We start from the raw sequence: 23915 nt of genomic DNA, 5'->3' as shown, positions 1-23915 counted from the left end.
GAAACCAGAGCTGGCTCCCCTCCACACCCCCCGCCTTGGAGGGGCAGAATGAGTCACCTGTTTGCACAGAAGGCTGTGGTATCAAATCCACAAATTCATAGGCCTTATGCCTTCACCACTTCAAACTGGAAAGGTGTTGCAACATCTCAGCTTTAATTGCTAAACCCTAGCTGCAAACCCCAATCTCGGGACTTAGTAAGAACCGGGTGGGAAAGACTGTGAATGGTGGCAGTTTTCGGCCAGGTGTGTTTATATGTTCCTCTCCTACCTCATTTGCTTCCTTGTTTGTGCTCAAACCCAGACCAGAGGCCTCTGGACAGCTGCCGCCACCATGCTGGCCAACAGATGATGGGTTCGTAGGCTCGATTACAGGTTTGCCTTCTTTTCTATTCCTTGCTAGAATCTGTGGACCTTGTATCCACCCCAAAGTCCTAGGAACAAGCAACTCTGAATTCTTCTTGCCGTAGCTCGTATGACTCTCAGTCTCCAGGTCAGGTGGACAAGGAGTAAGGCTTTCTTTCCTAGAACTCCCCACAGTGCAGGCCTCCCCCTTTCTTAGCTGGTGTCAAACCTCTAACTGAAGTCTTCCCTGGGCATTTACTCCCCACTCCTCAGCCACACATACTGAGTATCACACCGTGCTGAGGGTTTAAGGAAGGCCAGGGTGAGGGACAGGGATGACTCTGGCTCTGGGTCATCAGTCACATGGTGGGCCGAGGGTGGGCCTGTCCACCTGGCCCCCGTGGCTCCAGGGTCCTCTGCTCTCTTCTCGACATTATTGGGCCCCAGGAATCTTTCTGAGGTTGTCCCCGTGGCTGGCTGCACCACCTTCCACAGGCTTCCAGACTCCAGTCAGTATTCCTAGAATCAGCTCCCTTCTTGAATAGGAGGAAGGGAGAAGGAAGATACAGGAAGAACCAACAGTGTGGATTAACACCCTCCTGCATAATCCAGGCTGCCAGCCATCTCTCCCTTTGCTCCAGCTCTGTGTTGGTACGTGAGAGATTATAGGCATTTATTTTTTCAAGAGGAATAGTAAAATGACAAAAAGTAATATTCTCTAACCTCTATTGAGTAAGGTCTGAACCCAGCATTATCTAATCTAATCAGCATACTTGCCTTTTGAACTAAGTACTGTTTTTTTTTTATAAGATTTTATTTATTTATTTGACAGAGAGAGACACAGCGAGAGAGGGAACACAAGCAGGGGGAGTGGGAGAGGGAGAAGCAGGCTTCCCACCGAGCAGGGAGCTCGATGCGGGACTCGATCCCGGGACTCCAGGATCATGACCTGAGCCGAAGGCAGACGCTTAATGACTGAGCCACCCACGCACCCCCCCTTTCTTTTTTTTTTTAAAGATTTTATTTATTTATTTGACAGAGACAGACACAGCGAGAGAGGGAACACAAGCAGGGGGAGTGGGAGAGGGAGAAGCAGGCTTCCCGCCGAGCAGGGAGCCCGATGCGGGGCTCGATTCCAGGACCCTGGGATCATGACCTGAGCCAAAGGCAGCTGCTTAACCAACTGAGCCACCCAGGCGCCCCTGAACAAAGTACTATTTTTAAAATTTATTTATTTAGAAGAGAGAGTGCACAAGAGTGGGGAGAGGGAGGGGCACAGGAAGAGGGAGAAGCTGAGTGGGGAGCCCCATGTGGGGCTCCATCCCAGACCCTGAGATCATGACCTGAGTCAAAGGCAGATGCTTAACCGACTGAGCCACCCAGGCGCCCCTGAACTAAGTACTATTATTATTTCCATTTTAAAGATCAGAAAACTGAGGCTCAGCAAGATAAGAAAACTGCTCAAGGTCACATGGCAAGTAGTAGGAGAGCTGGGATTTGAATCTCGGTCTTCTGACACTAGAGTCCAAATCCTTACTTCTAAGCAGTGCGTCTTAGATGCTTTTGAAAAAAAATGTCAGACCTGTAAGTCTAGTGTGGCATTTGAAAATTCTGTTTTCAAGAGTTTGTACGATAGTCCAGCTCTTCTCTCAGTGGGACTATAAAACAGCACCCGTAGTTACTCCAGCTCAATAAATACTTGTTGGGATTGTACATCTCATGAGCAGTTTCGCATTTTCAAATACTTTTGTGTCTGGTTTGGATGTGGCAGAAAAAGTGAGGGGTTGCTGACAGCATTGTCTTATATAAAAAGTAAGAAAAACCTTTCAGGGGCCCCTGGCTGGCTCAGTTGGTAGAGCGTGTTACTCCTGATCTTGGGATTGTGAGTTTGAGCCCCATGCTGGGGGTAGAGTTTACTTAAAAGAAAAAGAAAGAGAGAAAAATCCCTTCTAGTTCTGCTTAAATTTCTGTTTGTTTGCCTACGGAGACTCCTTCAACTCTTCCTTTGTTTTGACTTCCCAGCTCCCATCCACATTCACTCAGGATGGGATGCCCTGTAGGGTTTTGGCAAGTCGGACCTGGCTTTTAAATCCTGGCTCGGACACTTGCTATTTGTGTCACCTGAGCTGGTCTGCATGCCTCTCTGAGTCTCCACAAAATGTCCATAAAAAGAGAGCAATAATAAAAGCCACCTCTGGGATATTGAGAGTGTACATAATTGTAGGCACTTAAATTCTAGTTCCCATCTTTGCTAATTAAATCAACCACAGCAGAGTATTCTAGTCAATTTAAACTTAAGATCCTTCTGAAAACTCTCTTAAGGATGCCATCCCTTTATTTGATTTACTTATTGTTATTTTTAAAGTAAGCTCTACACCTAACACAGGGCTTGAACTCATGACCCTGAGATCTAGAGTTAACATGCTCTACTGACTGAGCCAGTCAGATGCCCCATTCTTTTTAGGTGGATTTAGGAATTCATGTTTACAATGCAGCTCAATGACAATGTATCAATAGGATATTTTCAGTTGCAAGGAAAAGGTTGACCCAAATTGACACAAATAGTGAGAAAATGTATCCAAAGGCGTGAGAGTTGATTCAGTGGCTTGCTAGTGGTGGTAAGGATGCAGGTTTTCCAGTTGTTTCTTGGCCTCTGCTCTGCTTTTGCTAGAACCATCCTCCCATCTTCTCTGCCTATCTAAATTCCCCCCCTCATGTGGCCAAATCCCTCATCATCCAATCACGACTTCTCTCCCTTTTCTGAATTCTGGTTCTTAGGGGCAACTCCTGTGTGCGAGCGCATAACCATACTCTCCTGTGTGTTACTGTGTTTAAATCATCAAATTCCTTTAAAAAATATTTATGATGTAAATACAAAAAGCAGCTTGACTAGAATCTCTAAATGAACATTTATCTAGCATCTAGCACATAGAAGGCATGCAATAAAAAGTGTTAGGATAGGTGTTGCTGGCTGGCTCAGTCCGTAGAACATGTGACTTTTGGTCTCTGGGTCATGAGTTCAAGACGCATGCTGGGTGTAGAGATTACTTTAAAAAAAAATGTTGGAATGGTCAATAAAACACCTGAATGGTCTTAAAATTCTGAATAATATTTTTAAAAAGCTATATATTGATTAACATGCAGAGAATTTCAGGGCTCACAGAAATGATTTTCTTAATCTAGGTCACTATTTTACTGGCTTCCATCATTTGCATATACCTTTACAGTTTCTGTGTTATCTGTTTACTGTCTGTGTTATTACTAATACGGTTCCTTAAATTGATTAGTTTTTAAATCTGTTCTAGATCTAAGGAATGGTGTCTCTGACACCAGTGGTTTGATGTGCTAGTTATTTTCATATATCTTAGAAAACATACACAATTAAGGTATCAGATAGTTGTCTGTGTGCTGCCTAAAGTTATTTCATGGGGCACACTTGGGAAACACTAATCTTGCCATATTTACATCTATATATTTTAGGATTAAAAAAAAACAGTCAAAAACTACTCTGGTATGTTTACTATTGCATTCTTCTCCTTAGATGAACATTTAAGAAAGGCAAAACTAGAGACAGGAAGCAGATCAGTGGTTGCCTGGGGCTCGGGACCGAAGTGGGACTGACCTTGAACAGGAAACAGGGAAGTTTTGGGAATGCTGGAAGAATTCTGAGACTGGATGGTGGTAATGGTTGTACATCTGTATGAATAGAAACAAATCCATCAACCTGTATATTTCAAATGGATACATCCTATGGTTTGTAAATTATATCTCAAAGAAGGAGGAGGAGGAGGAGAAAAAAAAAAGAAATGATTAACCAGGAGGGGACCTGAGGGGGGGCTTCTGGAGTCCTGGTGATGTTTTGTTTCTTGGTCTGGGTGTTGGTCACAAGTGTATGTTCATTTTGTGAAAATTCATCAAGCCATTCATTTATGCTTTGTGTACATTCCTATATGAACATTATACCCCAGTAACAAAATTTACTAAAAAGAGAGAGAGAAAAGAAAAAAAAATCAGCCAAGATTGGGGGGGGGGGCACCATAACTTCCCAATAAAGAGTTACTTTCCTGTTTATTATTTTGTATAATGACATCATCCTGCCAACGTAGTTTTATGATGTGAGGGGGTTTAGGTTTTATGTGTCTTAGGACAGAGAAAATGTTATAAAAAGATATTTAGCTAATCGCACAAGTGCTATAAGAATGTCAGCGGAAGCTCTTGTTTCTTAATTATTCATAGCAATTATCAATGTGGACAATATTCAACTTGCAACCAAAATAAATGGATGTTTGAAGAGGCCTTAGTGGAACAATCAAATCATCAGTCTCAAAATGTCCCCTCTCTCAGCCTGGTCCTGCTGCCTGCCAGAGTTTCAATTCTATATATATCTTTCCAGATCAGCAGTATAGCAATTAGTTATTATAATAGGAGCTACCAATTTATTGTGTGCCGACTTCACACCAGGCACTGCGTTATCAGATCTTTTCATCCTTTAATTTCTTTGTCTCAACAACCATGCCAAGAAGTTGTCTTATACCATTCTACAGTTGAGGAAACTGAGGCTGGGGGCTCCTGAGTGGGTCCAAGCCCACGCTGCTGGGGAGTGACAGCCGGAGAGCAAGCTGGGGTCCCACCCCATGTGCTTTGCTAGGTCTCGGGACCTGACGTCAGTGACAGGAGATGAGTGACATGTGTAACAGAATTCTGAAGCCCGAATCATGGCTCTTCACGTGGTTACTATAGTTACTTCTCTACACGATGCTCACATTTTTGCTGGGATAACAATGAACCCACTGTTAGCCATTGAGGTGTTTGAACCCTTACCTACCTCACGAAACCCGAGGGACATTTTAATAGGTTTAAAATAGCTTTCCTGCCTTTTAATCAGACCTTTTATTTCAGAAGCTCCTGGAACGTTAACAGATCCCATACTATGGCAGCTCTACCAATATTGTTTTTTGCACCTTGTGTAAAACGTAGGAGTTCTCTAAAGGTAACACAGCCCTATTTCAGACAGAGACCCAAAAAAACCTCCTTGACAAAAGCGATGCAATTGGATGGGTGGGTGGGGGGTGCATGGATGCCCCCTCACTAGGTTGAGGGTGGGGGTGGGCATGCGGGCAGCAAGATGTATGGCAAGAGGGGCCTTGGATATGGTAGGAAGGAGAGGCTGTAAGACCTGGAGGGACCCAGCCTGGGAGGGCCAGCAGAAGAGGCAGGAGCTGTGCTTTGCAAGTGGGTAGGCTCTTGCTCAACTAACAAACATATGCAAGGAAGTGGTTTGGATTAGGAATGAGGTGGGAAGACAACCAAGGCCTGAAATGTGTTACTGACAGGCGTTTAGAGCACTGAGCTGTCAGGGAGGATGAGAACTCAGAATCTGGGGTTGCCTGCTGCCCAAGCGATGGTCAGGCAGCTTTATTCCCTCTGGACTCTCAAGGCCCATGACATTCTCAGAGGGGGCACGCTGAGACACCCATGGGACTGAAGCCAGAAGCCAGAGCTTCTGATTCCTGGTCTAATGGCAGATCCATTATCTCTAATTACAGAGTCATAATGGTGAAGAGGATGGTGACATCCAAGGACAACCACAGGGCCTCTGTCTCAACCCTGGTGAGAACCAGATTCCTCCCCGCTGGTTCTATAGCTCCCAGCAGAGTTCTGGAAGCTGATTAAAGAGAAGATCAGAAATAACAGGTAATTAGGAAACTTATAAAAAGGAAAAACGCTCTCATCAAACTTGCCAAAGCATCTCCATGGCTGGCAGTGGGGGAGGCATTGGAAAGTACTGGCTGCAAGGCTTACTTGTGCCGAAGGGCTGGCCTAGAGCCTGGGGCACGTGTGCAGAGGGACTGGGGCTGGTGCCCAGGGGTGGAGTGGGGAGGTAGTTTGGAAATGTATTTCTCAGTTGGGGCAGCCAGTGAGACAAAGGCTAAGGAATGTCTTTCAGCAGCCCCAGGAGAACCTCAGCCGGTGAAACCAGAGGTACAAGGACCAAAGGGGACCAAGGGCAAGAAAGGGAGAGACACATACACAGAAGAGAAGGAGCCCACCAGCAAGACAGGTGGATGGAGTGGACTTCTCCCCTGGCCAGTTCCTTGGCTATTCAGAATTCTCCAGGAGGGGTAGTTGGAAAGAGCTCAGGAACGTTTTGGGTCCAGATAATCTTTGGAATTGGTTGCTATAGGGTCCCTTACCTCCTGGGATCCCTAGGGACTGTCCTCAGCTTGGGAGCCGTGTGGGAGGTCATTGGAATGCCACACGTGGGCTGAGTGTAGGTTTAGCCCCCAGGTGGTCTAGCTGGACTTCAGTAGCTCTCTGAGCAGTGGAGCAGCACCCCACAACTTTTGGGGGCACCTCCCCACCCAGGGGATCCTCACAGCATCTTCTAATTTAAGGTTGAGGCATACGCTCCCCCCTACTCCCCCCTTTATTGTACCCTATAGGCCCTCCCATTTGAATGCTCAGGAGACTGTTTTGGAAAAACCCCTGAAGGGACAGACTTTCTTTTTTGCATTTCTGCTCCACCAATCCTAAGGCTCCCTGAAGCTGGGGGTGGGTGGGTAGGGGCTCTAAGCGACAGAGACAGGGCAGGGGATAGAGGTGGGGCGGAAAAAGGAGCTCCTCTCTGCAGTCATCATCCGAGAGATCCATCCTGTGTTTTGGGCTGAGTTTCATTTGCTGGTTCCTTCTACCATCTTGTTTACTTTCATCTCTTCTGTGCTCTTTCATTTCTCCACTCAGTAAACCTTACTGACCATTTCCTGTGGCCAGGGTTGTCCCAGATGAAAACTCACTTTGAAGACTGAGACACCGTCTTCTCTGTCAAGGAGGTCACATTCTAGGTCAGTTTCAAAACAGAGTGAGCTTTATGCTCAGTGGGGGCAGGCAGGGGTGTGGTTTGGGAGCCCAGGTGTTGAGGGGTGAGTGGACCTAAGTGGATAGGGATAGAGATCAGGGAAATCTCCCAAAGGAGGAGGGAACTCATGCTGGTTCCTGCTCGGTGTTGTCAGATGAAATACAGGAAGGACCCTTGTATTTAATGCAATATTTATGACATAATTTTCCTGAAGCAATTATTTGTTATTTATCTGAGATGCAGAGTTAACTGGGCATGGTGTATTTTCATTTGCTAAATCTGGCAAGCCTAGTTTCCTGATGAAGATATAGGAGTTAGCGGAATAAATAGAGGGACAGGACACCAGAGCATTCCTGCAGAGGGAACAGCATGTGCAAAGACTTGGAGGTGAGGGATCCCATGCTTCACTGGAGGAACTGAACATGGTCTAGGGGCCAGAATATGGAGTGCAAGCGGGGAGGGAGGGAGTGGAGAGAATGCACCAAACTGGCACATAGTTGCTGAGTAGGTACTAAGTGCCAGGCACACTGTGCTCACACAGGGTGCTCTTCTAAGACAGATGGACACAGCCTCTGCTCTCAGGGAGCTCACGGTTCAGCTGAGAGGCAGAGAGGTGGTGAGAGAGGTGGACACTGTGGAAGTTACAGCTGGGCAACATCAGCTTGGCTGGGAGGTCAGGAGATGATGATACACTGAAGGATGAGGAGACAGGCATACTGAGGGCTGGGGGAAGAATGTTCTAGACTAAGGGAATAGCATAATGGAGCGCGTAAAGTAAAAAAATCCACAGTGGGTCCTGGATAGTGAAATGTGGCCAGAGGGGCTAGGGCCCTGAGGAGAAGAGGGGCAGAGGAAAAGTCTGGAGAAGTGAGCAGGGGTCAGATCACATGGGAGGGAATTTAGGCTCGATCCTGAAAGCAATGGGAAGCACTGAAGGAGTTTAAAGCAGGCAGGGTGACACGACCAGCTTTGTGTTCTTAAAGGTGACTCATGCCGGAGAGAAGAGGACGGGTGGATAGTGTGAGGGCAGAGAGAATGAGGGTGGTGAGGGAGGGGGCCCCTGCAGATGTGCGGGGCAGACAAGTCAGTGGCTTGGAGAGGAAGAGAGAGAAGGAGAGATGGGTCCAGGCTGCACTGAGACGGAAGACTTGGCAGGGCTGGGTTACCCGGCACTGGGAAGTGAGGGGGCGGGAGGAGCAGGCGTGACTCAAAGCTTCTGGTTTGGACAGATGGGAGGACGGTGGCACCACTTGCTGAGCTGAGCTGGGGACTTGAGAGGTTTGGGGGTGGCAGATTGACAGGGTTCAGGTTTGCACGTGGAGAAGGTGAAGAAGCTGGTGGTGGGCCATCGGAGGAGGGTGTTCAGGAGGAGAGACCCAGGGGTGCCCAGCAGAGTCACGTTCAAAGCTCTCCTCTCACACTTGGCTGTGTGGCCTTGGTCACGGACTTTCCCTCTCCTTGCCTTAGTTTTCTCATATGTACCCTGGGATGATGTGGGCAGTCTGTCCTCAGAGTTGTCAGGGTGTGGTGAGCAGCCTCCAAGATACCCCAGTGATCCCGTCCTCCTGGGACCCATGTGCTTGTGTGGTGCCCTCCCACACTGTAATAGGGTCAGTTTGTGAGACCAAGGGACTACATGTATGTCACTTTGAAGGCTACGTTATAAAAAACATTGTGGCTTCTCGGGGTGCCTGAGTGGCTCAGTGGATTAAGCATCTGCCTTCGGCTCAGGTCATGATCTCAGGGTCCTGGGATTGAGTCCCATGTCAGGCTCCTTGCTCAGCAGGGAGCCTGCTTCTCCCTCTCTCTCAGCCCCTCCCCCTGCTTGTGCTCTCTCTCTCAAATAAATAAAATCTTAAAAAAAAAAAAAGACATTGTGGCTTCTGTCTTCTTTCTTAGATCACTGGCGCTGGGGGACACCCCAGCTGCCATGTTGTCGGAGAAGCTCAGGTGAAGAGAAACCACTGCTTCTTGCTAAAAACTACCCGAGTGATCTTGGAAGTGGCTTCTCCAGCCCCAGCCCAGCCTTCCGTGGACTGCAGCTCCAGCTGACATCTAGACTGTAAGATCTGCTCTCTACCCAATCTGCTTCTAAATTCTTGACCCATAGAAACTGTAAGGTAAGAAATGTTTATGTTTTGAGCCCCTACATTTGGGGATGGTTTATTATGTGGCAATAGAGAACTGGTCCAGAGGGCACAAACACTTAGCACAGTGCCTGGCACAGAATATGCAGCATCTGTGGGTCGAGTTCAGGAGAGAGGCTTGGGCTGGAGGTATGGATCTGGGAATCTTTTGGCTTAGAGACAATAATGGAATCCGTGGAGGTGGCTGAGCCAGTCCACAGAGATGGGTAGACAGGAGAGGATGGTCTTGGCCAGAAACCTGGACAGAAGGGGCGGGTAGAGCAAGAAGAGGCACATCTCCAGGAGTCTGAGGGGAGGGGCTGCAGAGGAAGCAGGGAAACTAGGACAGGGCCCAGGAAGAGGCTGTGTCCTGGAGGGTGTGGTCAATAGCATCCCTACAGGGAGGCCTGAGTGCGGGAGATCTAAGGAGGTTCTTTTGGATTCAGCAACAAAGAGATTCCTGGTGGCCCCACAAGAGCTATTTAGGTGGAGAGATTGAGGCCAGATTGAATATTGTGGGTTGGGGTGTCAGTATAAACACTTTCCACCCCCAACTCCCAAACCAAGATGGTTTGCAGGAGAATCCTATAGAAAATCCAAACTACAGAAAATCGCACTCTTATATAAGCTGTATAGTGAACAGACACCCATTCCTTAATTGATTTTATGAGCTCATGTAGCTTTGATAGCAAAACCAGACAAGGAGAGAAGAGGGGAGGAAATTAGCAGGCACATCTCATCGTAGATATGGATGCAAAAACCCTAAATGAAATATTGGCAAATGCAATCCAGCACTATATCGAAAAAAATAACACATCATCAAAGGTGTGTTTATTCCATGAATGCATGGACGGTTTAATATAATAAAATCCACCGATGGATAAGGGGGAAAAAAATCTCACGTTGATAAAATTCAGCAGCCATTCCTAATAAAGCAGAATAGCGCTTCCTTACCCTCATAAAAGGTATCTATCAAAAATCTACGACAGGGCGCCTGGGTGGCTCAGTTGGTTGGGCGACTGCCTTCGGCTCAGGTCATGATCCTGGAGTCCCTGGATCGAGTCCCGCGTCGGGCTCCCTGCTCGGCGGGGAGTCTGCTTCTCCCTCTGACCCTCCTCCCTCTCATGCTCTCTGTATCTCATTCTCTCTGTCTCAAATAAATAAATAAAATCTTTTAAAAAAAAAAAAAATCTACGACAAACACTATTTTTAAGGGTAACATATTCGAAACAGTCAAGAACAAGATAGAAATGCCCACTGTCATCACTGCTATTCCACATTGTGCTGAAGATTTTAGTGCAGTAAAACAAGGAACAGGAAATAAAGGCTGGACAGGGAGATACTAAATGTAATTACTTGCAGACTCTATGATTATTTAACAGAAAATTCAAGAGAGGCTATAAACTTATTGGAACTAAAAAAGAGTCCAAGTTTGCTGGATACAAGGTTATTATCCACATTTCAGTAATCATCAATATATTATAAAATGCATATTTGAAAATATAATTTATAATAGCAATAAATATTTCAAGAGATATATAGGAATAGTTCTGAGAAAACAACTGAAAAAATTAATTCCTCTGTTTTTGGTTGAGGAAAAGGGAAATAACTCTTTGAAGGACACCAGCAAGCCAGGGGGCAGTGCTGAATTTTCAGTGGCACCAAATCCTGAAGATCTGAGTATTGGGTAATTCTGGTAGTGTTTTTCTTTTGTAAAAACTAAAACTCATTAGATTTTCTGATTATAAATTCAATCTATGCATTCTAGAAAATACAGAAAATTCAGAAGTGCGTTAAGAATAAACCACTAACATTCCCATCCTATTACCTAGAGAACTGTGACCAATGACTTGACATATTTTCTTCAAAATTTTTGTCTATGTATATTTGTGTGTGTTTTTTTTTAAAGATTTTATTTTATTTATTTGAGAGAGAGAGCACAAGAGGGGTAGGGTCAGAGGGAGAAGCAGACTCCCCGCTGAGCAGGGACCCCCCCCCCCCCGATGTAGGACTCGATTCCGGGACTCCGGGATCATGACCCCAGCGGAAGGCAGTCGCTCAACCAACTGAGCCACCCAGGCGCCCTGTATATTTGTGTTTTTTAAACATAAGATTAGAATTATACCACGTATACCATTTTGTGCATGGCTTATTTTCATACACATTTCCCTGTAGCCTCATCTAGTCCTTTCGAATATGATAATACAGCACTCAATCATGTTGATGAAGCATATGCCATTCATTCAACCTATCAATTTGAGTTTTCAGAGAAAAACCAAATTATCAGATTTGACTGTGATGATCATGCGGATAAAAGTTAAACCCCAGAGCCAACTCAGGCACATGCAGACATGAAAAACAGGTGAGTTCCTAAGGCCAGGGGTTATCCTGGTGGAGAGGGGAAAGGACAAAACCAACATCATTTACCTGGTCCCGCCTGAAAGAGGACAGAGATCTGGTTAGCAGGAAGCAGGAAGAGAATGGGATTTGGAAGGACTCTATGCTTGCAGACCAGTTAGCTCTGAGACTTTAGGTAATTCCCTAGGCTCTGCAGCTTTGGCTTCCGTAGTGGTAGACTGAGGACGATACCGGCGCCAGGCTCACCTAGGGCCAGCTTCTTCGGGCCTCAGGGCCTTTGCACGGGTCATTTTCTCTGCTGAAGTCAGTTCTCCCCTTCTCTCCACCTGGCTGCCCATGTCGATCCTTTGGGCCTGACTGCCCTTCCCTTCCCTGCCCACCGGGCCGGATGGATGGCCTTATCAGAGGGTGGCTTCCCCTCAAGGAGGGCAAGGCCAGAAGGTGTTCTGGCCACAGGCCGGGTGTCCAGGTCTTCTTGGCCACCACCGCGTGTGGCCCCTTCCCTTATTCTCCGATTCCTCCAACCCTGTACTTAGAATCCCAGGCGGCGATTCTTAGGACTTAGAATCACAACTTGTCATTATTTTGCAGTTTCCTTGGGTCTTGTCTCTTTTCTCCTCTCATTAGGCCCCCTTTCCGTCTTGGTAGCCGCTGTACATGGTCGGGGCCCTATACGTGTTGGTGAAACAAGAGAAACAGCTCTGAGGACCCGAGTCCGAGGACGCAGGGAAAACTGCCAGGGGCTGGGTTGATTCCAAACTGCGGTCGGGGGCGGAGCCTCGGGGGCGGGCCTTCGGGACTGCGGCGGAGCCGGCCTGACAGCTTGGCCCAGGCTGCGCCCGGCTGAGCTCCTCCGGCCTCTTGGCCCTCTGGCCTCCCGCCCGCGCCGCCGTTAGGGGGCGCCCGCGCTCGTGGCGCCGCGGCTCTGCTGGGAAGGCGCCGCCCGCGGCGGGCGGCAGGAGCCGCAACTCCGGGCGCGGGCTCAGTCGTCCGCTCTGCCACCGCCACCGCCGCCGCCGCCGCCGCCGCCGCCGCTGGGTGCAGGCTCGCTCGTCCTCGCGCTCCCGCTCTCCGGCCGCCGGCGTCTCCCGGCCGGGCCGCCGCCGCCGCCGCGCAGTGAGTGGGGGCGGGCCCAGGGCTTGGGGGCCTGGGGCTCGGGAGGGCCAGGCACAAGGAGAAGCCCGCGCGGAGCGGCCGGGGCAGCGGGGTTAAGGAGAATCCGGGCGGTGGTGGGCCGCGCTGAGGGGACCGTGGGGAGCCGGCGCGGCGCGCTCCGGGGCAGGCACGAGCCGGCGGCGGGCTGCCCGCGGCCGAGCGGCCGGGCTGGGGCGGGTTCCGGGGCCCGCCCCGCGGGGACGTGCGGCTTCGGCGGACCCGGGCTCGCGACACCGGGGCGCACCCCCCGCCCGGGCCCGGAGCATCTCGTGTCCCACGCCGAGCCGGCTGGGTGGGTGGGGAGACTGTGGCTACAGGGCAACAGCGAAGCACGGCCCGGACGGGGACACCTCGAGTTTTGCTCAAAAATGATTGTTTTAGGGGGTGGCGCTTATTAGCCACCGTTTGCCCTAATTTAAAGGCTGTGACAGGGCTTCTGAGCTCTGCCTTAGGGCATTTTCTGCCCTCAGAGACACACTGTGAGTGCAGCTGAGTTTTTTATGCTCAGATTTGTGTATCTTGGCATTTTTAATGGTTGATGTCAGAGGTGATAAATGACCGTGGTAATGGGGAGCCACCGAAGCACCTGCTGGGCTGACAGTTGTGGAGGTTGTGTCTGAGGGTGGGACGGGAGAAACGAAACAGAGCCTCTTTGGATATTCTGCTGAAGTTATCATGTTTATGTTTAAGTATAGCTGCTCTGGAGCAAGTTGATAAATCCAATTTTAGGACTTGGTGATAGAAGAGGTTTGAGTGGCAAGCCGACCGGGGGTGACCTGGTTTGGCCAGGAATGTTTGGGGTAGCCCAGGTATCTCTTACCATTTCTCCTTGGCATATTTATTTTCTTCTGTCGCAAATGTCCAAGTGCGATCTCAGAATAGGAGAAAAGCTAGAGGACAGCATTTAGTACAGGCCCGAGCCCAAGATTGATGTTTTCAAATAAACAAATGTGTGGCTAGGAAAAGGAAAAATCTTCTTATCTGCAGGGTTGGTAGTTTGAGAGAACTTGGTCTGTGGTTGAGAACTATCAGTCCTTACTAATATTTCATTTTATGTAATACTGTAGATTAAGGATTGAGTGATGAGGACTGCCATAGATGCTCATTCCTAAGATTTGTGTGATTGAAATTTTCATAAATCATATTTTACCCAAAGCATTCCTACATAAAGGAATCCTAGGGTGAATCCTTCTATGGATCCCTCAGTGTGTCTTGAATTTTGATATTTAGAGTCTATTTAAAACGGAACACACGTATTTATTTGGATTTTGCTTTACCTTAGAGATAATCCTGAGTCATGCTTTAGAGAAGTTCCTTCTGTGATCAAGAGCTCAGATGTCTGGTGGTCTCTATACAAGCTGGCTGCTCCCCTTTACCTGTAATTCTGCCTTGTGGAGGTCTGGAGAAAGGAGGATCTGGGGAGATTGGAAGCAAATTAAGAGGCTTTTCTTCCATATTTGTCTTGTTTCCATGCCAGGGCTCTAAATTACTTGTGTTCACACTTTCAAGTTTCTCAATTTACCACAGAAATGTTGTTTATGCTACTGCCATTAGTATTTTCACGTTTGTTTAATACTTGCCAGTTTATAAATGCTTTTCTATTCATGATCTTGTTTATTTTTTCCTTTTCTACAAAGAAGCTGGGCTTAAAGAGGGATTTCCTCAGGGTCTCATAATTAGTAAAAGAACGGAAGGGGGATACAGATCCTCACGAGTAACCAGTTCTCTTTTCCTCTGCACTGGCCTGCATGTGACTTCAGAACCCTAGTCCTGATCTGTTGTTACCCTGTAGGTTGGTTGTTGCCTTTGTGTTATGCCTAAATGGTATCATTATTTTGGGGAAGGTGGTATTATCCTATTTTATTTTGTAGAAACTGAGGGTAAGAGGAATCTTCTGATTTTGCGACTATTTGTGACAGCTCTTTAGCATTAAGGTCATTTTTTTAATCTAGACCTCCTTTCCTCTAGACTACATGGAGAGAGGAGAGAGAAAAAAATAATTTTAGTGAAAAACAATCTATTTCTGCATTGGTATGGTTAAAGATACCCTAACACCATAATCATGTTCTCCTACTAGTATCAGCCTATATGTGAATGTTAACCCAAAAGATCCCTTTAGATGTCGCTGAACTAGTTACTATAAAAAGTATTTCATTTTCAAACTCCCATGTTTCAAGAACTGAGGAATTCCGTACAATAGGTCATTTTGAAGGTATGTATAGATGGAATTTATCGAGTCTTCTTTTCTGAATGCCAGACACAAAGATTTCAGGAGAACGGCATTTTACAAGGGCTACCTGGAAACTTTGGGAAGGCAATAGTTACAGGTTTTTATTATTTATCCGAGTTTGGAGGTGTGTATTCTGATGGATAAGCTGTTACATAGGAGTAGGACTTTTGCCTGGGAGAATGCTTAGTTTTAGTCTGTAGCAGAAATGGCAAATCCAGAATAGTTATGTAGAATTAGCTAATCATAACCAAAAGCTTGATTGTAGCTCTGCAGTGATGAGAATGGCCCCAGGTTCTTAGGTTATTCTTTAAGTTATTAACTTGTTGGGTTGTGCATTTTTCAGATTTGCTACTTTAGAAAATTGTTAGCAATTTCTTTTAAGGCTTTTACAAATTCTTTAGTATGGGTTTTCCTTAGCTTAATTATCTGCTAACATTACACTGTCAGAATTTACACATTAGTCATAATTAAACCTTTGAAGCTTAAGTGTGGGTGAATCTTCAGTACTGCTTTATATTCTTTGGGAATGGTCAGCCACTTGTTTCCACAAGAATTTTATTTGCACCAAAGGTCAGATATTTTCAGGTAGGACTGATTTTCAAGGGCTGGAAGCCTTTCTTTGAACTTTATAATTGTTTGTGCTTGGTTGCATTCACTGCTGTTTAAAATGATCTTTAGTAAGGAGAGTCACTTTAAAGAAAAAAGTTTTTCATTGTTACCCTCATAATCTCTATTCCTGGCAAATTTTCTGGAATATTAGATTTTTCTTTGTCTTCATCAAGTAAAACAGACCCATTTGATGCCCATTTTAAGATCTTCCTTCTGCTGCCTCTCTTGTGGTCATTTAACTTCTCATTAAGCCCTCCACTAGAGACTGTTCCAGAAGAGAGAGAAGATGAAAAGCAAATGAATCATTTTCTAATTGTTAGCAGCTCTGAAAAATGATTTAGTAGGAGAGATTGACACTATCCCGGAAATTCTTTTGGATTATGTTTTATTTCATTCATCTGTATTGTCTCTGAGATGTTCCTAATAGTCATCAATTTAGAGGCTGATTATCCAGCTATTGGATGGCCAGGAATCTAACTGCTTTTTTGTTTCTTGCTGTATCTAAGCATTAAGCATCTCCACAGAGGATGTTTAGAAGTAAGGAGTAGGGATAAAATTTAAACTGATCAATACTATTTTTTCCACCTTAGAGCTCTTTAGTGAACAATTTGATTTTTTTTTGGACAGTTTAGTCATTGTTATTGGAAGTGACCGACTAATCGTAACTTCATTTTATTATTAATATCTGTATCTTCTACACAAATGTAGGGAGGCTTTTGGGTACTTTTTAAGAAACATGGGCTTATATAGATTCCCATAATTGCTTTCTTGAATTATTAAGCTTGAGGTTTCTTTACATCTTTGTATCCGAACAGAACCTGGGGAACAGATTCAAAGGCATCATCTAATTTTCTTTTTATGATTGTTCAAGAAGTTAGTTTGTTTTGGTTTAGCAGTAAAAAAGGGGTAAAAAGGATTAATAGTGGACAGACCTTGCGTAACAGCTGTAACATTGATGATGTCTGGTTTTTTCCTTTGTCTTTGGTCTCCCATTTCTCATTTAATCATTCGGATATTCATGGATTGGAGTTCTTTACTTCACTTAAGACAGAGGACACCAGCCTTCAGTCACCCTAGTGAGTAGGGTCTTGCTATTTTGCCTCGGGAATTTTTACAAACCCATTGTGACTGCTCACTTAGACTGAGTTACTATTAAATTTGTAAATAAAATCCACCTGCTGGGGGGTCTAAAGTCAATCCTTTCAGTTTCTTATTTCTTGGAATCTGTTCTTTGAGTTTCCACCCAAAGAGGGGATTTATAGAAAGATCTAGACTAGGAGTCAGAAAATCCAAGTTCTTAATCTGTCACTTTCTAGCTGTAGGAACTTGAGCAAGTCATTTAATCTGCTGTTTCTCTATTTTGCATCTCTAAAATGGGGACAGTAATTCATGCATTGCTTATTGTATCAGGAATATTGTGGGAGAAAAAGACCCATCTTTTTTTATTTAAATTGTTTCTTCCTTTTGGAATCCCTCCTCTCAGGTTGTCCAAATATTCCTGCAGAGTTCTCCTGAGCGAGCTTTTTCTTGCTTTTTCTTCCCAAAGGCCTCTGCTAGTCCATGCATTATGTAGCACTATTCTGTACAGTTGTTGCATGTTGCCTTTCTTCACAGATAGAAAGCTCCATGAGGGCAAGGATTGTATCTTTCCTATTTCTGTGTCTCCACATTGCCCATCGCACCCGCCACACACACCAAGTTGACGTATAATAAATGTTGGTTGAATTATTTTTGAGGCTGTCAGGAATGAAAACTTTGGGTGATAGGAAGATGCCAAAGATGAGCCTAGTATCAGAACTTTTGGATGACTGGCCTTTTAAATCAGTCAGTTATTTGTCTGTCTGTTGTATCAGTAACTGAATCAGATGCTCATAATATAAATTGGTAAAGCCTGTTTTCTTGGTTCTGTTTACCTCAAATACTGAGAAGCAAGTCAGAGGAATGAAAGGTTGTCACAACCCCCCTGAATTTGACATTTGTTCCGTTTCTCACCCTATAGCATGTGGGGGTCTATCTATATCCAACTGCTGAGTATGGAGAATTAAACCTGACTGCACGTTGTCTGGTCCACATTTTAGCTTGTTTTCTTTGAAGAATGTGCAAGGTGGAAAAATAGATGCTTCAGGCTCTGATTTCACCCCATGCTGTGCTATGCAAATGTTCTCGACATGCCTGAGTGACCTTTTTGAGAAAGAGCCTTTGTGATCTTCTGTAGCCAGGGCCTGTTCTGGGAATAGTGTGCCAGATTTCTCTAAAAGTGGGAAAAGTGAATCTGTTCAAAGACCATATAAAAAAGCCAGTGCTTTTCCTGGATAAATACCGATAAGTTCATGTTTCTTACTGTCTCTTGCCAGAGCTTTTGAAATTTGCTCTGCAGTTTGCCTTGCCGGTTGATTTGGAGAATGATACGTGTGAGAGGGGACTGACTAAAGCATTTCTGTAGCTGGGAAAGTGTTTAAGTGCTTTTGAATTGTAGATAAAAGTAAATTCAAACTGGCATCATTAGTATCTGGGTGTTTATCAGTGTCTTCAGGCTGGTTCTCCATAAGTGCCGGCTGAGTGACTTGCAACCAGATTTGTAAGGTTGTCCCAAATTGTGCTCTGATGATTTGGCATTTAAATTGTTTTCTATTTGTTTTGATTATTGTACAAAATGAAATATATCATTATTAAAAGTATAATTAGTGCTTTTTTTATGTTATAAAAGAAATACCGTTCTGATGTATTTCTCTTGGAAAGTGATACTGGTGTCTTGGAGGTTTATGGCTTCTGATGCTTTTCCTGAGATGTTTAGTTTCTATAGCTGAAATGGATAAAAAAGAGTTTTCCCTCTCTCCCTTTCCTTAAACCACTTTTTGAATAAGGATTATTACAGATTTGCACCAGGATAAGGTTGTACAGTTAATCATAATGTTCTCCTGTAGAAATTGTAAAAATTGAATTTTCAGAGAGGGTAGGTAGAATTTGAATGACTGGTTTACTTACTAGGCTCTTCTTCCTTCCCTAAGCATAGGATAATTTTTTTCTCTGAAGATTGTCAGTCTCTTAGGTATGTGTGGACGGTTCTAGAGGAATGCTTTCTTCTCCACATCTTTGCCCTGTAGCCAGTTTTGGCTAAGCAAAGATGAGTAGCTGTCTGTTTTGTTGGTTGGGAAAATCCTTGTCTGTTCTCGTAGTTACATGCGCTGTTACATGTCTTTTTCTTCTCCCCAAGTTTCCCTGGACCCTGGGCTCCCGAGACAGCAGCGCTGGAGCAGATGGATAATGGAGACTGGGGCTATATGGTGAGATGCTTTTGCAGATGCATTTTGAAGGCTGGCAAATAATTTGTGTGTGTCTTTTCCCCCTTCTTCTGTATTCTTAAGTATAATATGTCTTATAAGAATGAAAATTATAAATTAGTACATCATCCTACCCGCTTAAGTAGTTTATTTTTGGGGTCTAGTGTGGTGTTTTTATGTAAGCAAAGTCAGTATGAACTAAGTAACTTGTTATAATCACTTACTTGAGAGCATAATATTTTTTTGGTCTTTAAAGTATGTTGCTCTTAAAACTTATAGAGTAGTGACTATTAAAATGGTCTTGTAGGTGATGGTACAGAGGATATTTTCTTGTGTTAGGGAAGTTAAAGGTTGAGAAGCTGCCACTTCTCCTGCCTGTACTTTTTTTGAGTGTGCATGTCTTCTTATTTTCCTTTTCCTTTGGTAGGAAATATTTCACTTGTCTAGTACCAGAAGTCTCTCTGTCTTTATTTTTATTTTCTTACATATAACCTCTAAAAGGGAAGGTATATTTATGGTGTATTATTTAGAGAAGCTTGCTTTTCAAAATTAAAGGCCAGATTGCAACATTATTACAAAAGTGAATACATGATCGGATTATAAAATTTGAAAGCTGCTGTTAGCCTTTGGGTGTATAAGATTGTGTTGACTATCTATGTATGCTAATTTAGTATTTGGCACTGCTATTTCCATGGAGAAGTTATAAAGATTAGGTCTGCACAAATTTTTATTTTCAAAATAAATTTTACGATTTGTTCCCCTTTTTGAGTGGGAAAAACAAAAGTGTTGAAAGTAGATATCTTTATACTATCAAATCATTTTTATTCTATTTTGTGTTAAATTGAGTTAAGAAAAAAGGTCTCTCTTTTTTTAATCAGAAAAACTTATGTGAGTATATTTTAGCTTGGCTTTTCTCTTCAATAGTGTACTCTGACCTAAAAACTTCTCTGTAGATACTGGGCCTGAAATTAAGTGGCTTTGGAAGTCATGCTCTCCTTTTTTAGTGTAAGGCTTTAATGAAGTAGATTTATCCTTTTCTTACTGAAAGAAAATGTTAGATCCCTTCATCTGGGTAGGTTTATCATTGACAGTAAAGCTATTTTACATTATAGGATTGCTAAATACATTATAGCCTGAAGGAATCTTTTGCCTTGCTTGTTGTTACTATTAATTCTCTTAATTTGTCAAAGTTAGGATTTAAGAAATTTCAGATGACTTATCATTTTTTAAAAATTTCAGATGACTGACCCAGTCACGTTAAATGTAGGTGGACACTTGTATACAACGTCTCTCACCACACTGACGCGTTACCCGGATTCCATGCTTGGAGCTATGTTTGGGGGGGACTTCCCCACAGCTCGAGACCCTCAAGGCAATTACTTCATTGATCGAGATGGACCTCTTTTCCGATATGTCCTCAACTTCTTAAGAACTTCAGAGTTGACCTTACCCCTGGATTTTAAGGAATTTGATCTGCTTCGGAAAGAAGCAGATTTTTATCAGATTGAGCCCTTGATTCAATGTCTCAATGACCCTAAGCCTCTGTATCCTATGGATACTTTTGAAGAAGTTGTGGAATTATCTAGTACTCGGAAGCTTTCTAAGTACTCCAATCCAGTAGCTGTCATCATAACCCAATTAACCATCACCACCAAAGTCCATTCCTTACTAGAAGGTATCTCAAACTATTTCACGAAGTGGAATAAGCACATGATGGACACCAGAGATTGCCAGGTTTCCTTTACTTTCGGACCCTGTGATTATCACCAGGAAGTTTCTCTCCGGGTCCACCTGATGGAATACATTACAAAACAAGGTTTCACGATCCGCAACACCCGAGTGCATCACATGAGCGAGCGGGCCAACGAGAACACAGTGGAGCACAACTGGACTTTCTGTAGGCTGGCTCGGAAGACCGATGACTGATCTCGAAGCCTGGGAGAAGTTCCTGGAAACTGACTCTCCAGGACATGGAAGAGACTTTTTTTTTTTTTTTTTAAATCACAGTGTGGGATTTTTTTTTTTTTTTTTAATATTTGTATTTATTCGAAGGCATTGACGACCAGAAGGAAGTTTTGTGCTTTAGCAGACTCCTCTATGTTTTGTTCCCTTTACCTTGAGTATGCATGTGCCTGTTCGGAGCCTCCAGATACCTTTTTTATAAAAAGAAGTATAAAAATCATTATGGTATATAATCTCTTAACAGAGCTTTTTTTATTACAGTGCTACAATGATTTCTGATTAAATGGTCCCTAACTCAACTAGAAGGCTAAAAATGCAGGAATGAAAGAATAAACAGAGTACTCATGATGCCTTTGAGAAAAACCAAAACATCATGTAGGTGACCTAGTTTCCAAACCAATAAGCAGTATTGTAATATTAAAGGAAAACTGTTCCAATCATTTAAAAGTACTTGTTAAGTACTGCTTTTTACAGTTATGACAACTGTTTCTTTCTATGCATATAAATCAAGCAACCAAATATCTGTAGCCATGGAAATGTCTGACTAGAAATATTTATATTGAATTCTGAATACAAAATGTCCCTGTGGTAGAACTCTTACTTCTTATGCCTGGTGCAGTATGATTCCCAAGTGTACTGTCTACCAGAAGAAAAAAAAAAACTAATAAAAAATGAAATACGAAAATTAGGTTTGTATTTGTTGATTATTATTACTTAAAGGGGAAATCATATTTCTTGCCTCAAGTATGCATTGTTCGGTTTATGTCCCCGTGTATACTGCCTGTAGCACCTTTGTATTTGACTCAAGAGGACTCAGTAGAACCTTAGGATGCAGTTTATAGAATCTCCTGTGTTGCTGGAAGCAGGAATGGATGGAATTAATTGTTTTGTCTAAAAGAGTGCATATTTGAACAGTGAACATAGAGTTTGATACATTTTTTCAAATAGGGCTTAAGATTACAGATATTTTCTCAGTAAGCCACCAGTTGTCAGCACTGAATATGACCCTTATTCTAGCTTTGTACTGAGCACAGGGACAAACTGCCTCTTCAGCCACTTTTTTTCTCACAATATTATGGTGGCCCACAAATATATTTTATTATTACAGTTAAGTCTGTTCCTGAGGAGAAAAACTAAACTGCAGTGAGTGAAGGCTCTGGAACAGGAGATGTGTATATACTTTACTTCACTGTGGTCTTATTTTGGATAGTTGATTTGATTCTCTGTCTTGGAAGTTACAGGAAGGATTATGTTAGCTATAGTGAGACTAGTTTGCTAGAACACCGTATAAAAGGAAGTCATATAATTTCTTCCCTGTTTTCTAAGGGAAGAGTAGAGTTCGGAGGCTGTGTGCCCTTGGGTGGGTCACTCCTTTTCTCCTCTTCATGAGAAGATTCTGAGATTCTCTCTCTGAAAGGAGGATGAGAACACTTACCTACATCCATTTTTGCCCATGTCTCTGAAAATTTATTTTAAGATGTGACAAGTGACCAACATCTAGAAACCTATAATTACCCCGTTTTCACCATCTTCAACTAAACCGTCTTCAGCCGTCTTCAAACTAAAACCCCTTCATGCTATTGGCAGGTTGCCGTGGTTTCAGTAAACGTGCTAGTGTGAGGTTATCTTTTTAGAAAATTGTCTCATACTTAAAATTGATTAGAGGTTACCCCCCCCAAAAAAAACTATCCAGCCACTTATGTGTTGTTGAGTTGGCAGAGGTAGATGCAAGACAGAGTGATTTGGGTTGAAAATTGATGTGGAAATGGGAGTAATACTTCTAGCATTTTAAAAGGTAAAATCTTATGGGGTCTCTTCCTTGCCCAGTTTACTGGAGAGAAGTTTGTTTTGGCAAATTTTCTCAGATTTATTAATTATTAACAACTAAGGGGCCCCTGGGTGGCTCAGTTGGTTGTTGAGCATCCGACTCTTGATCTCAGCTCAGGTCTTGATCTCAGGGTCATAAGTTTGAGCCCTGCATTGGGTTCCATGCTGGGTGTGGAGCCTACTTAAAAAAAAAAAAGAAAGAAAAAATTATTAACAACTAAATGGTTATTTTTATGAGTAAATTAGGAAAAGTAGCCAGCTGAGATTTTTTGCAATTTAATTTGTCTGGTGGAATTTAATTTTGAGTGTTTTATTCCCTTGCACAATATGAAAAATGTAGTTTGATTATATTTGGGTAATTTGAGACAATTATGCCTTTTTAAGAAAATTTTAAATCATTTTCACTGTGAAATAGTTGATTTTCAAAAATTGATACTCAGTGGTATTCTCAGGGCCCTACATTTTATTTAGATTACTCCAAGTACAGACACTTTTGGAGGAGAATTGTGTATGTCCTTTTAAACCCTTGGCTAAATGTGTGCTAAATTAGACGTAAGTGATAACTGATGAGTCTATTGACTTTAGATCTAAAGTAAAACTCTTTAGTTTTACTAAATAGATGCTACAAATGGATAGCACTACTGTTTTTTATTGTGGGAAATTTCAAACATATTCAGAAGTAGAATAGTGCAAACACTCATGGGCCCATTGACCAACCGTCTTTAGTTGTTCGCTCTCCCTTTTTCATTTCATAATTATCTTGAAGTAAATCACAGATGTTTCATCCATCCATCCATCCATCCATCCAGATAATGACACTCTTTAAAAAATATATACTTTAAGGGGTGCCTGGCTGGCTGAGTCGGTAGAGTATGCGACTCTTGATCTTGGGATCATGAGTTCAAGCCCCACGTTGGGTATAGAGCTTACTTTATTGTTTTTTTTTAAAGATTTTATTTATTCATTAGAGAGAGAGCACGAGTCGGGGGCAGAGGGAGAGGGAGAAGCAGACTCCCTGCTGAGCTGGGAGCCCAATGCAGGACTCCATCCCAGAACCCCAGCACCCCGGGATCATGACCTGAGCCGAAAGCAGACGCTTATCTGACTGAGCCAGCCAGGCGCCCCTACAGCTTACTTTAAAAACAACCATACACACACACACACACACA

The 23915-nt window shown here is 43.7% G+C and overlaps 1 protein-coding gene and 1 long non-coding RNA gene across 3 annotated transcripts; both read left to right on the top strand.

Moving 5' to 3' along the window:
* The first annotated feature begins 296 nt into the window (after nt 1-296).
* On the top strand, nt 297-10941 carry LOC110584953. Its single transcript, XR_002480599.1, has 4 exons — nt 297-372; nt 5889-6036; nt 9098-9318; nt 10920-10941. It is a non-coding gene; the product is annotated as an uncharacterized LOC110584953 (long non-coding RNA).
* Nucleotides 10942-11413: 472 nt separating this feature from the next.
* On the top strand, nt 11414-21888 carry KCTD6 (potassium channel tetramerization domain containing 6). Of its 2 annotated transcripts, none has more exons than XM_021695030.1 (3): nt 11414-11686; nt 18891-18960; nt 20197-21888. In XM_021695030.1, exons 1-3 carry the CDS (start codon nt 11676-11678, stop codon nt 20881-20883), a joined length of 768 nt encoding a protein of 255 aa, XP_021550705.1. In that variant the 5' UTR covers nt 11414-11675; the 3' UTR covers nt 20884-21888. The 2 variants fall into 2 exon arrangements, with proteins under 2 accessions (XP_021550705.1, XP_021550704.1); XM_021695029.1 differs by lacking the exon at nt 11414-11686 and adding an exon at nt 16029-16752.
* The last annotated feature ends 2027 nt before the right edge of the window (nt 21889-23915 follow it).

Source organism: Neomonachus schauinslandi, chromosome 1 (assembly GCF_002201575.2).
Source record: "Neomonachus schauinslandi chromosome 1, ASM220157v2, whole genome shotgun sequence".
Taxonomy (NCBI): Eukaryota; Metazoa; Chordata; class Mammalia; order Carnivora; family Phocidae; genus Neomonachus; species Neomonachus schauinslandi.
The sequence above is the reverse complement of the archived record's forward strand: the minus strand, read 5'-3'. Positions and strand labels throughout refer to the sequence as shown.

Excerpts from the sequence above, each read along its gene's own strand:
- KCTD6 (XM_021695029.1), top strand. The coding sequence starts at position 16,535 with ATGATTGTTCAAGAAGTTAGTTTGTTTTGGTTTAGCAGTAAAAAAGGG. Across the intron at positions 16,753-18,890 it reads ACCAGCCTTCAGTCACCCTA|TTTCCCTGGACCCTGGGCTC; the intron begins GTGAGTAGGGTC and ends CTTCTCCCCAAG. Across the intron at positions 18,961-20,196 it reads ATGGAGACTGGGGCTATATG|ATGACTGACCCAGTCACGTT; the intron begins GTGAGATGCTTT and ends TAAAAATTTCAG.